This window comes from Struthio camelus, chromosome 1 (assembly GCF_040807025.1).
Source record: "Struthio camelus isolate bStrCam1 chromosome 1, bStrCam1.hap1, whole genome shotgun sequence".
In the NCBI taxonomy this organism is placed as follows: domain Eukaryota; kingdom Metazoa; phylum Chordata; class Aves; order Struthioniformes; family Struthionidae; genus Struthio; species Struthio camelus.
In genome coordinates this window covers 62,810,174-62,822,478 of record NC_090942.1, presented here as the reverse complement: position 1 = coordinate 62,822,478, position 12,305 = coordinate 62,810,174, and the positions used below count along the sequence as shown (strand labels likewise).

Genomic DNA, 12,305 nt, shown 5'->3' with positions numbered 1-12,305 from the left:
CCAGGCTTTGTCTATCAGAGATATTGCCGGCCCCGGCCCTTTCACTCTATTCATACCACGCACAGATGTGTTAAACACTGACCCACGAGTAAGTAAGAAAGTGGCTGCAGGCTTTCAGCAAGCCATCCATTTTTGGATTGAGATGCCATGCTTACATGCTTTGCAACTCCTCCACTTTATGTTGTAGGTTAAAGACTGGCTTGCCAGGGGAGCGATGGCTCAAATTCTTCGGTACCATATGGTGGGTTGTGCTAGTCTACTGTATAATGACCTGAGAACAACTGCAAACATCACCTCTCTCCATGGGGACCCCATACAGATCAGCTATTCTAAGGTAACAGAGCAATGAAGAGGTAGCAATCAGAACAGTCAAACTGTCTGCTCTCTTCTACCTTTAAATCATAAATGATGCACAAAAAAGTATATAAACAGTATTTTAAAAAGGATTGCCCATTCAGCTGAAAAATTCAGCACTTTTGCTATGCTGAGACTGTAGTTGCATGATTCCTGCTTTGATATGAGTTATTTTATCCTCTGACTGCAGCTTTACGAGCACGACCAGAGTTTGAAAGGGCAAGGGGTGACTTACCAAAACTGAGGCTACTACTACTTGTTGCAAAGAAAGCAGGGAGTGAGCTCACCGTATCAAAGAAATTTGGCATCATCTTCACTCTCCCACAAGCTTCCACAAAAAAAAATTTTTTGTTACCTTTCAGAACTCTGTGTATTTGAACAATAAAGCAGAAATTATATTCAGTGACGCCGTTGGCACAAATGGCGTGATCCATGTCATAGATCAAGTTCTGGTCCCACCACAGATTCAGGAATTTCCCCCAGGCACTAAGAAGGTACGTACAGCTCATTACACATGCTTTCTGAAGTGCTCAGGCTGCACCATTCTAATCTCGGGAGCTTTTCCACAGTTACTGGCAAATATATGTCACAAACACACACAAAGCAGTGATGCTATAAACCCTTATACAAGCATAATTTGTCATTGCTGAATAAATGCCTGTATATTTAAAATTCATTCAAGAATTACCTTTATACTAAGAACAGTATAAGAGGACTTCTGCACAGGGCTTTTACAGTGGCTTTGATTTCATAACAGAGAGTGACTTCAACAGGGGAAAGCTAAATACAATATATAGGCATTTAAAAAAGAAGATATTATTAGATAAATCTACTGCATATTTCTTTCTTTGCAGGAAAGCCTCAAAATGGTTGCAGCCAAACATGGATACATCCTGTTCAGCAACTTGCTAGAGGTAAGAATAATGAATCAGCAGCCATCAGGCACAGGTTTTAAAGACATTTTTTAGACAAAAGCACAGACCTGGCACAAAGCATCACAGATGGGATGGTGCTGAGTAGATTCAGAGAGCTTGCAACACGGTATGTGACAAGCCTGGTCCTCATGTGGCCCCTGTCCCACAGGAAGGGACATCAAGCAGGCCTGTCCTCTCTCAGTTCTGACCTGCTGTATGCTAAGATTTGACCCAAGTACAACTTCTTGCAGCCTGATTTTCAGTGGGCAGTCCTGTGTACTAAAGAACTTTGGGGAATTGGGCCATGTAACTGAACTTTAGCAGCTCAACTCAGGCAGCCAGTTTTTAAAGTCATGCCACTTGCAGGCCATTGACCAGGAAACCATCAGGGCATTCGTCTCTAATGTCCCAAGCCACTGAATCCCCATTATAAGGGGCATTCATCCCTTTGCATCCACATTATTTTAGAGGGACAATCAGTTCCAAACTCTCCCCTCCCCCCCCCCTTTTTTTTTTTGGCTATGTTGCAGAACAACAACCTGCTCGGTCTGATCAATGATCCCATTCACAAACCTGTCACGCTCTTCTGGCCCACGGACGCTGCTATCAGAGGCCTCCCGCAGGAACAGCGGGACTTCCTGTTCAAAAAGTCCAATACAGACAAACTGGTGCAGTACCTCAAATTCCACATCATCCGAGATGCAGAGGTAAAGCCTTTGGTTTTCAGGAGTGTGGCCAAGGCTAAGGTGCACAAGACCAAATGTGCATCTCCCCCATTTTCTTCCCAGGTGTTGGCCTACCAGCTTCCCCACTCCAGCTCACTGAAAACCCTGCAGGGCTCCAACCTCAGCATTAGCTGCGGGGATAATGGGGAGATCGTAAGTGTTTGCCCTGCCATCACGTTTACCCCTAGCCCCTGCGGCGGGACCCACTCAGGCAGACCCCACCGTGCCTGTGCTGAGCCCCCAGAAGGGGTCAATGGCACCAAAAATTATTTAGTCTTTGCCAGTCCAGGCCAACAGCCCCCAAACCTGGGTCAGCCACCCTAAACAATTCAGCAGGGTAGGCTGGCAGATAAGACGGTTTGTAAGACTTTTTGGAGCCATCATTTTCTCTGTTGTAAGATGCCTTTTGTTCAAAATAGCTCTCAGAGTTACCTCAAAAGACAAACACCAGCACATCTGAACTTTACCCTCAGTGAAATACACAATGCAAAACTATAAAATGAACCTGTATTTGGGAGAAGCCTCATGAATGCAGCATCTGCACGTGAACTCTGGTTTGTAAGTACTTGCACACTGACATGCAGGTGCGTATGCAATCTGTTAAGCTAGAACAGCAGCATGTTTGCCTGTGCAGAAGTACTGGATCATAATCCACACATCCTCTGGCTGACATCTGCTTCTGAAAATGAGGCCAATCTAAAATACACATAAGGCAAACGTGCAGACATAGCTCGAGTGCGCTCTGTATCCTTTAGCAGAGGAAAAGGATCTGCCCATCTGTGATGTTATAGGACTCTGAGTTGCAGGAAAAAAGACTCCAAAATTGGTTTCCAGCCCCTGCAGCCATCAGTGTTACCTACAGGATAGTTTGACACCCCATTTTACATTGGGAGCTTTCCTACAGAGGGAGAATCATCCCCAGTTCCCATTCAGGATCTGGATTCGGTTTGACCCCCAAGGAAAACTGCCTCTTGATTTGTTACACCTTTCCTCTCTTGTCCCATCTTTCAGGGTGCCCTTTTCCTGAATGACAGGAGGTGTAAGATAGTGCAGCGGCAGCTGGAGTTTGATGGGGGTATTGCGTATGGCATCAACTGCCTCCTGATGGACCCCAGCCTGGGAGGCCGCTGCGACAGCTTTTTCACTGTGGATTTTCTGGTCAGTCTGGCATTTCTTTCCCCTGGTGAAGGCACGGCTCGTGGGCCAAACTCTATCCTCACAGAAACCAGGGACAAGACTCACAAAGCTTCAGCACTATGGAGATTAAGTCCTGTCACTTCAGGCTGGCTTCATCTGCTGCTTCATATTTGCCACACCGGCTAAAGCTCAGGTTAAAAACAAATGCAGTGCTATGCCTAAAAGATGTGCAGAGATAATCTTGTATTGATGCTAAGGAACACAGGGGATAAGTGGTGTCCATTAAGAGTAGCTTAGCTAGCTCTGACCCAATTTCAACATTTTTTCCCAAGCCAAAACAGGACCTTACAAATGCAAGCATGGATTTTTCCAGTCTGCTTTTGAATAATGCATATTTACCCTATGCATTTGGTCATATAGACTTTATATAAAGTTCCCACTTACAAAAGAAGAGCATTACTATCCCAACTACACAAAGCATTAAGGACACAACAACTGCCTAGCCTGTAAGCCAGGTGCTAGGTCTCTCACATATGCGCTTTCACAGAAATATGTTTTAAGGCACCTGAATATGCATTCTCAGTATGGAAGAAGTTTCCTTCATGAACTTTGATGTGTCCTGTAAATAGGAAGTTTTGAAATTCATAGATTTCTAGACACTCACAGTACACACAAGGCATCCATATAGTATCAGCAAGGACTATGTTGGTATCCGGAATGAGAAGGAAGCTTTCTGGAATTCATCACTGATGTAAAGTACCCAATAGACTTGAGTTTTCAGAGAGGGGGCGCTTGGTGCTAGAACCAAAGTATTTTCTGTAAAAATATGATTTCCCTCTCAGGTTCAAGTCAATGATCAGCTTTGCATCTTTCTTCTCTCCCCAACTAATGGTTTTCTTTCTGATAATTCCGATAATTTCAGTATTTTCAAAGTGGAACATTTTGAAATTGTTTCAAGACCAAATTTACTTCAATTTAATTCAAAATATATACATATAAATGTACCAGATGAAACAAATGCTTTCATTGAGTCAATCTCAAAAAAGCTTATTGGAATTTACATTTCAGTTAGAAAATCAAAACTTTTCCATATCGTGTCTTCACAAGGTACATTTTGTTTCATGGTTTGTTAAATGAAGTAAAATAGCTATTTCCTACAGATTATTTCCTACAGATCTGGTCAGCACTTCCTGATAATTAACCCTTTTCCAGTAGTCTAAATTAGACTTCCAAATCTGATTTGCCCTGTGTCAGTACTTGTTTGGAGACTATCCACCATCTCCTTTCCCTGATTGTTAAATTGCAGCAAATTTCTTCTTCCAGAGCTTTTATTCTGATGTGAAATTTCATTTCTTACATTTCACTTCTTTTAATTAATGCAGCTATTTCATTGTCCTTTTCCTTTACTCTTTCTTCAAAGTTCTTATAATCTGTATTGAGTAATAAGTCTACGTTCTTTTCTGCTCATATTTACTACTCACATAAAACAAATGCTCTTGGCCATTTCCAATAGCCTATTGTTATTTTATTTCTAATACAAGTTTGTTTGCTTTTTTTCCATTTTCTACAACAGGGGTATTGCGTTAGCTGTTTCAGTAATTCTAAATGCCCTCCAGGGACGAAACCAAAGGTAATGTGTTAAAGTCTTGCATTTAAGATATCCAGCATGCTGGTCTCCCTACTTCACATAATCGTGAACTAGAATAAGTTGCTTTGGCAAAAAAGGGAACTCTGAGCAATGAAACCACACCATTAAATGAAGCCATAAAACCTGAGGGCCAAAGCTTTCCCGGGTGAGCGCACACATCCTTGTTTGTGAGATGCTCACATCACATCCACTGAAGTAGGTGCTTCAGCTGACTTTGGAGCAGCCCCTCCATCCTCATTAACAGTGCTCGTGAAGTCAGGAATGAAAGAGAAGGTGATGGTCTCATATCTGCACTTTTCGCGCATCGGAAGAAATCCTGACCACTCACAGCATCTGTGGATGCCTCAGGCAGCTTTTCACTGATATCAGGTCCTAGGAAACACATTGAGATAAAAACCCTGGGCAGCTCCAGGTATTGCCAGTATCCTGACTCATTCCAGCAATAAAATTAGCTTTGAAACTAGTTGTTATAGTTCAGCAGACTGTTCTGTAAGCAGTGGAAGTAACAAGGCCTGGTTACACAGGGATTTGGGTCCCCCGTTCCCTAGCCACAGCCATCCAACTCCCCACTAGGAGTCCCTCAGCTGTTCAGTTGCTGCTTTTGGAATTAATGTCCTGGCCTTCCCTTAGCAGGAAGCTAATCGGATCCACTCTGTTTTGCACAGCGCCAGTCATTACCAACCAAAAACTGATACAGAATGGAGTTACTTGAACCTTGTTTCATTGGGACAGGAGGCTAGAAAAGTTTAAATCTTCTCTGTTTATCAGTTTCCCTTCCAGAAAGATACCTATAGCCTTCCAGAAAGATATGCATAGCCAGGCTTAAATATTTCTCAGCTGCTCACTCTGGTTTACCTTAAGAAATAGCTTACTTTGGAATACCCCTATCACCAGAATTGCTCTGCTCCTCTCCAGTATTCCCCCTCCTGGCATATGGACAGCTCAGAGGTTTATGAAGTAGGTGCCAAAACACCCACAAATTAGTACCTGTTACACATAGAAAAAACAAAAATCAGTATTGATTTCCCTGGAAAAACAAGTAGCTCATCAGGTGCTAAGTGAGCAACTGGGACTTTCTAGCAACAGCAGTTTGATTCAGCCTCCATCAACAATAATACAGTGAGTAAAAAAAATTAAAAAAAAATCCACAGAGCACTCATCTTGCTATATTTTTCTCCCTTTCCATGCTGGAACATTTAATTCCTAGGAAGGGATTCACAGGTGTACGTATGAATCCTATGGGATCCCAAGAAGTGGCTGCCGCAGGAATTGTTCGATGGTGATCCACACTACCAAATGCTGCAAGGGTTACTTTGGGCGGGACTGCCAAGGTAGGATTTCCCCCCTGCAAGTTTGTTTCCTCTTAGTACCCAGCTAACAGGAAAGCTAAGAGAATAGGAAGGCCACTGCTCCTTAAAATTGATAGCTGAAAGAGGGGATGGGGAGTAGCTGGGGGAAAATGCGTCCCTGCAGTAATTACTGCATTTATATCCAGAAGTAGCATGGTCTACACAGGAGGAAAGGGCCCTTATGAAACAGGAGTTATAGAAACTTGAACTGTGTGGTCTGTGATAAGAGACATGAAGAGAGACTATCTGCAAAACAAGGATTCTGTTGCAAGAACTGAAGTACACAAAAAGTATTACTGCTTTTTGACTCCAAATAATCTTTTTCACGTGCTTATAGCAAGTTTTAAACTCCATGCTAGTAATGAACTAAGTGAATATTATAAAGATTGCTATGCTGCAACCATACCTAGAGGGTCTTAATCAGTCACCATCTGAAAGTCCTTTGAAAGCAAAAAAAAAAAAAAAAAAAAACACCACACATCAGGCTGGAGGAGCAACACCAACCAAAACACACTAAGCACATTCCTCACACTCAGAAATTGCCCAGTGTAGTTTTAAACAGCCATGAGAGACTTAGGAAGGTTTTAGCTCCAGCTGTTTGTTAGCAGACATTAATGAACTCTGGGCTCCTAAATCATGGGACACAGTTGTGGTTCTGAGGAGATAACAGCAATTCCTTGCAGTTAGGTCCTAATTTAAGTTAGCATCAACTTCAAATGCCAGCACCACAGGGGAACAGTACTAAGGCTCTCAGGAGCTCATCTAACTCTTAAGTCTCCCAGCTTCAGTTAGCTGTATGCACACACACTGTGTCTGAGAGGCTTCAAGCAGTCAGCTGTTCTCTTTGATTTTCCTCAGCTCTACATGGGGGACATGCCAGGCTGAGACCCTGATTATGCCATATTGTGAGAAGGGAGGCAAGCGACAGTGCAGAATGAGGCCAGCTGACCTGATGACTAAAGTGATTTGCCTCCTTGTTACTGAGGGTGGCCCAGCTGCAGTTTGGACCCCAAGTAGCAGCACTGTGCTTAGGGAGATCCCTGTGGGGGTATCTGCTAGCAGGCTAGTCTGGGCACACTTAGCCCTGCCAGCTCCCTCTTCATCCAAATTTCACAAACAAGAACTGGGCACATGTTGGTCCCAAATGTTTTTGGCCAGCCTGAGGTGCCTCTCTGGCCTGGGGATAGCCAGGGCTCACCCCCACAGCGTGCTGGTGTGCAGACATGCAGGTTGGCCTGCTCTGAGCATGGGCTAGGGATTGCTGATGGTGCACACACCTCCCAGGAGTCTGAATGAGCAAGCTCTAGATAGCAGCCATCAGTAGCCAGGGCTTGAAGAGTTCACTACATCTTTCTGCTAGGATTTGTAAAAGCATCTGAAGGCATTAGGAGCATAAACTTGCACTCGGAAGTGTCACAACTGCTTTTACAAATCCTAACAGAGATGCATTCATAAGTATTTCACTGCTCAAAGAATAATGAACGGCGACAACGAAAACATGCACTTGAGCTCATCAGCCACTTTTTCCTAAACTTTCAGCTTGCCCAGGAGGACCAGAGACCCCATGTAATAACCATGGCTCCTGTGATGATGGGTACACTGGGACAGGAGAGTGCGACTGTGACAGTGGCTTCAATGGGACTTCATGTGAGCTGTGTTTGCCAGGCAGATATGGCTCTGACTGCAGACGTATGTTTAAGTTTCACTTCTATACAGTTTCCTACTCCAAGCCCAAACTATTTTGTCCATGGTAGGTTTTTAAGTAGACCAAGGACCAAGAAATGCTTCTCCATTTCATCATTAACATTTCTCCTGAGCTCTTCCTCGCACAGAGAGATGGCACAAGGTCTCAGAAGAGAGACCCCACAGAAGGGAGGAGGAGAAGGTGGTGGGGACAGAGGCTTTAGTTAGCCCCCAATGCAAGGCTCCTCCTATTACTTATATACAATACATAAACATCAAATACAGAGCCTTAGTCAACAAGTCTTTTCAACTACAGCACAGCCTTGTACCCCATCCCAGGAAAAGGCAAGGCAGTATTTTAGCAACGTGGTTTATAGAGGAATGCAGGAGACAGCCAAGGAAGGAAAGAGAAGGTGAAGGTATTCTGTGAAGAGGAACAGCAGCCCAGAAGTTGCTCACATAACCCCCTTCACTGTGGATGTAAGCGCAACCTAGGTGGAACAAGCCTTGTGTTTCCTCATGGGGGTTAACGTCACACTTTGAACTTAAACGTTTGCCCAGCATAAAACTTTCTGATGGCAAGGTACAGTTTCAACTCTTCCAGCCTAACACTGCACGTACCAGTAGCACTCATGAGCGTGTTCATAAGTTGTGGCTTATAGGCTGGATAGCCTTAGAGCAGACGCAGGGCACCAGATACCAGCATGCAGAACTATGTTTACCTGCAGCTTATCTGTTCCACGGCACACCATACCATAAACTCCATGTGAGCTGTTAGTCTGAAACTCAGATTATGAGATTTAGCAGGAGAAGATCTTGAGGTCCCTTCTTTTTAATATATGTTTATGCTAGCCAAGAACTAGGTAACTGGACTAAATGAATGAAAGTCAGAGGGTAGAACTCCATTTCAGCAGCACCAGCCTTTCACAGGCTCAGAATTTCACTGAATCCCACATTATTTTCCTCTATAAACAACAATATTGAGTTAAAAGGATGCTGTTTTGCTACATTACAACACAGAGCCATCAATAACTCCTCAAGAGGAAATTAATATGCAAGCTATTGTAAGGCCCAAATAGTGGGAAGGAGAAAGGAAAAAACACACACACACACCCCCCTGTAGAATAAAGCAACCCCTTATGCTTGAGCTTGTAGGGCACAAAAGGTAACACCCCACATATAAAAGGAACAAAAGGAATTCAGAAGCTTTCAGTCATAAAAACATCTAAAACCTGAAATGCAGCTGACTTGCCCACATGCTACAACAAAGCTCACTAACCTCATATTTGATGTCCTTAACCAGTCAAACCTCCTCCCACACAACAGCTAAGCACGTTGTTTCCACACACCTTAATTTTTAAGCTTGTAACCTTAATTCTCTCTGCCTGCAGGGCTTCCCTACAGCTAGCAGCTGCTGCTCATTAGGAGGGGATTCAGGCCCAGCCATTAACTCTTTCCTACCATAGTGCTTCGTGAAGTTTGCTCCCCTTATCGCAGTGCAGATCAGTATTCATTTTCAGAGGCCTGTTGAACTAATGCCCTTTATAAATCATAGACTCACAGAATAAATCAGGTTAGAAAGGACCTTAGGAGCTCTCTAGTCCAACCCCCTGCTCAAGGCAAGGTCAGTTCTGAGATCAGACCGAGTTGCTCAGGGCTTTTTCCAGTAGGGTAAACCTCCATGGATGGAGATTGTCCAACCTCTCTGGGCAGCCTGTTCTACTACTTGACCATCCTAATGGTAAAAAGGACTAATCTAAGTTCTTGCTGGGTAATACTATACCTAAACTGACAATCTAGGTGGTGTTTCTCAAAGAAAAGATTTTCCCCTTTCCCAATGACAGCTCTGTAAATGATTCATCTGTGTTCCTTTTGCAGTCTGTGAATGCAAGGCCCACGGACAATGCGATGAAGGATACTCTGGAACAGGACGATGTTTCTGTGAAACAGGATGGACTGGTCGGCTGTGTGAAACCAAACTAGGTCTCTGTCTAATCTCAAGTCAACAGGGGGTTTGCATAGAGGAGCGAAAGAAAGGGTTAATAACATCAGAAGCGCTCACCTGGAGCTAAGGAGGCTTTCAAGGGCACTGACTGGGAGATAGGGTCTGTGCCCCTAATTCTGCTGCTGACTGAACAAGTCCCTTCACCTCCACATCTCTTTATGTGTGTAATGGGAACATGAAGTAGAAGTGCTTGTAGAAGTGCTTTGGGCTACATGAGGGAAGGTATTACCTGAGAGCTAAGCAGTCAGAAGAATATTCGTACAGGTTTTCCAGTTAGCAAGAATGGCATAACCGCTTTCCTTTCTGCACTGAACAAGGATGCTGCAACGTAAATAGCAGGATGTTTTCATTCTGGCTGTTTTTCATTCCTCACAGCTCTGCAGCCAGTGTGTTCTCCAAGCTGTTCCACCAATGCTGTCTGTACAGAAAACAACACATGTCAGTGCAAGCCATTTTATGACGGAGATGGGATCACATGCACAGGTGAATTCCCTCTTGCATTCACAGTGTGCTAAAAGAAGGCAAGTTGTTCCCCTCAAATGCACACATTCAGCTGCATACAGTTACTGTCCAGCATGAAGTGCTGGCTATCAAACCTAAAGACTTCTAGCAAGCAGAGACTGAAACAGACTGAGACCATACGGACCATTTTTTCCTAAAGTAGGTGGGTGGCTTCACCAGGCTTTTACAAGCAGGAGTATCAGCAGTAAGTGAGCTAGCTGCAGTCACAATTTGGAGGATAGCAGGGTTTTTTCAGCAGTAATTCACTTACAGCATTTCTTTGGTGACTTTTGGCAAGGGAATTCTCTAGCAACATTACCAACAGAAGTAATCATTCTTTGTGAGCCAGGCGCCTCACATCCTCAAAAGTCACCCTGGCCAGAGCGCTTTCCCCAGACCTGCAACTCTTACACTACCACGAAGCAAAGCAGAATCGGTGGGAAATAGTGCCGTGTTTTTAAATCACAAAAGTCCTGACAAGGGCTTCAGCACCCTATGGGCTAGCTATTGCACAAGTTCAGGAATGGCTCAGGAAAGTTAAACAGTACTTTTTTCCAAGCAAGTGTTCTAGTCTTTGTAGGGTGCATTAAAAAACTGGAGGTGGTTTACCCTTGTGAAAAACATCTTCAAAGACACGCTCTACTCATGTATTTTCTTTTCCTTTTGCAGCTGCAGACCTTTGCATACAAAACAACGGCGGTTGTCACAAGGCAGCAGAATGCACACAAATTGGGGTGAAAATCTTTTGTAGCTGTCAGAAAGGATACAAAGGAGATGGTTTTACATGCCTTCCAATAAATCCTTGTGCTGATGGGTTCAATGGAGGCTGCCATGAACATGCCATTTGTACAGTCTCAGGACCTGTAAGTTGAATGATTTTAGTCACCTCCTGGGAAGTCTGAGGCACTTCTTACTGGTGCCAATAGAAGTCATTTAATTGGCTTTGCCAACAGCTTGATCACATTCTGTACCTCTAAAAGTCACTTGTTTTCCAAAGAAAGGGGTACCGCAGCAAATGAGATATTTTGCATGTAAAATCTTTCTGTCACTTTTGTAGTTATCCCTATTTGGATACCCCTATTTGCAATAACAGTTTGGTAGCTTGAAATGGCATATACTTTGGTAGCTAAACCTAGGGAAGGTTGAGAGAATAAAGTCACTTCCTGTTTGCCTAGGACTCAGCTTTGAAAGTTCTGCAGCCACATGATACAAATTCCTGGGCTTGCAAGGTCAAAGTTGTACAGGAAAATTTGTGGCGGTAATTTGGATCCAGTACTTGTCTCGGTGTTTTTGGGATCATCTCTCTGTTCCATTTTGGTGGCTTGCCTGATCTGTCTTCCAAGAACTATCTAGAAAAGCCTTGTTGCTAATCTGTTCTAGCTGCTAACAGTCGTAATCCCTATATGCAACCGTCTCCTACTTGGTTTATATTTCTCAGTTTATTACAGTGAGTGGACTGCTAAATTCCTTTCATGCTTCCACGTACTGTCATTTAAATGTCATTTTGATTGGTTTGCCATCCATGTTTGTTAATTACAGGTCATATAATTCTCCAGTGCATATTATTAGCTTTATAGATAGAATTATGCTTTGGTCTTAATTCAACAAAGCACCTAAATATATATTTAAGTGTTTTGCTTAAAAGAATAAATGTCAGCATGAGAGCAAGCAGTCTGATGAATCACAGTTGTCAGCAGCAACTTTCATGTTTGCCCGTTCCTGGATACATCAAACAAAATTCTTCCAACAGTTCAAAATGTTGCTTGAAATACCATGTTTATGTTTGTTAAATACTTGGCGTGGCCTTTTTTATTCTCTCTCCAACCAGGATAAACGCAAGTGTGAATGTAAAAATAACTACATTGGTGATGGGCTGAACTGCTCTGTGATGCAACTTCCTATTGACCGCTGTTTGCAAGAGAACGGGCAGTGCCATCCTGATGCTGACTGTGCAGATCTCCACTTTCAAGGTCAGGACAGCACACGCTT

At 43.4% G+C, this 12,305-nt stretch overlaps 1 protein-coding gene across 5 annotated transcripts in view; it reads left to right on the top strand.

The window, feature by feature from the left end:
* Window positions 1-12,305, top strand: part of STAB2 (stabilin 2) — a 96,547-nt gene that overhangs the window by 70,955 nt on the left and 13,287 nt on the right. For all 5 annotated transcript variants that reach the window (XR_011141240.1, XM_068944362.1, XM_068944353.1 and 2 more), the window contains 14 exons: window positions 5-88; window positions 188-334; window positions 717-848; window positions 1,209-1,268; window positions 1,799-1,975; window positions 2,057-2,146; window positions 3,005-3,151; window positions 4,704-4,760; window positions 5,986-6,109; window positions 7,667-7,816; window positions 9,689-9,793; window positions 10,191-10,298; window positions 10,986-11,179; window positions 12,145-12,286. Coding sequence is in view for 4 of the 5 variants with exons in the window: in XM_068944362.1 (XP_068800463.1) it covers window positions 5-88; window positions 188-334; window positions 717-848; window positions 1,209-1,268; window positions 1,799-1,975; window positions 2,057-2,146; window positions 3,005-3,151; window positions 4,704-4,760; window positions 5,986-6,109; window positions 7,667-7,816; window positions 9,689-9,793; window positions 10,191-10,298; window positions 10,986-11,179; window positions 12,145-12,286 (1,717 nt within the window). In the remaining variant the exon portion in view is untranslated. The remainder of the gene's footprint in view (window positions 1-4; window positions 89-187; window positions 335-716; window positions 849-1,208; window positions 1,269-1,798; window positions 1,976-2,056; window positions 2,147-3,004; window positions 3,152-4,703; window positions 4,761-5,985; window positions 6,110-7,666; window positions 7,817-9,688; window positions 9,794-10,190; window positions 10,299-10,985; window positions 11,180-12,144; window positions 12,287-12,305) is intronic.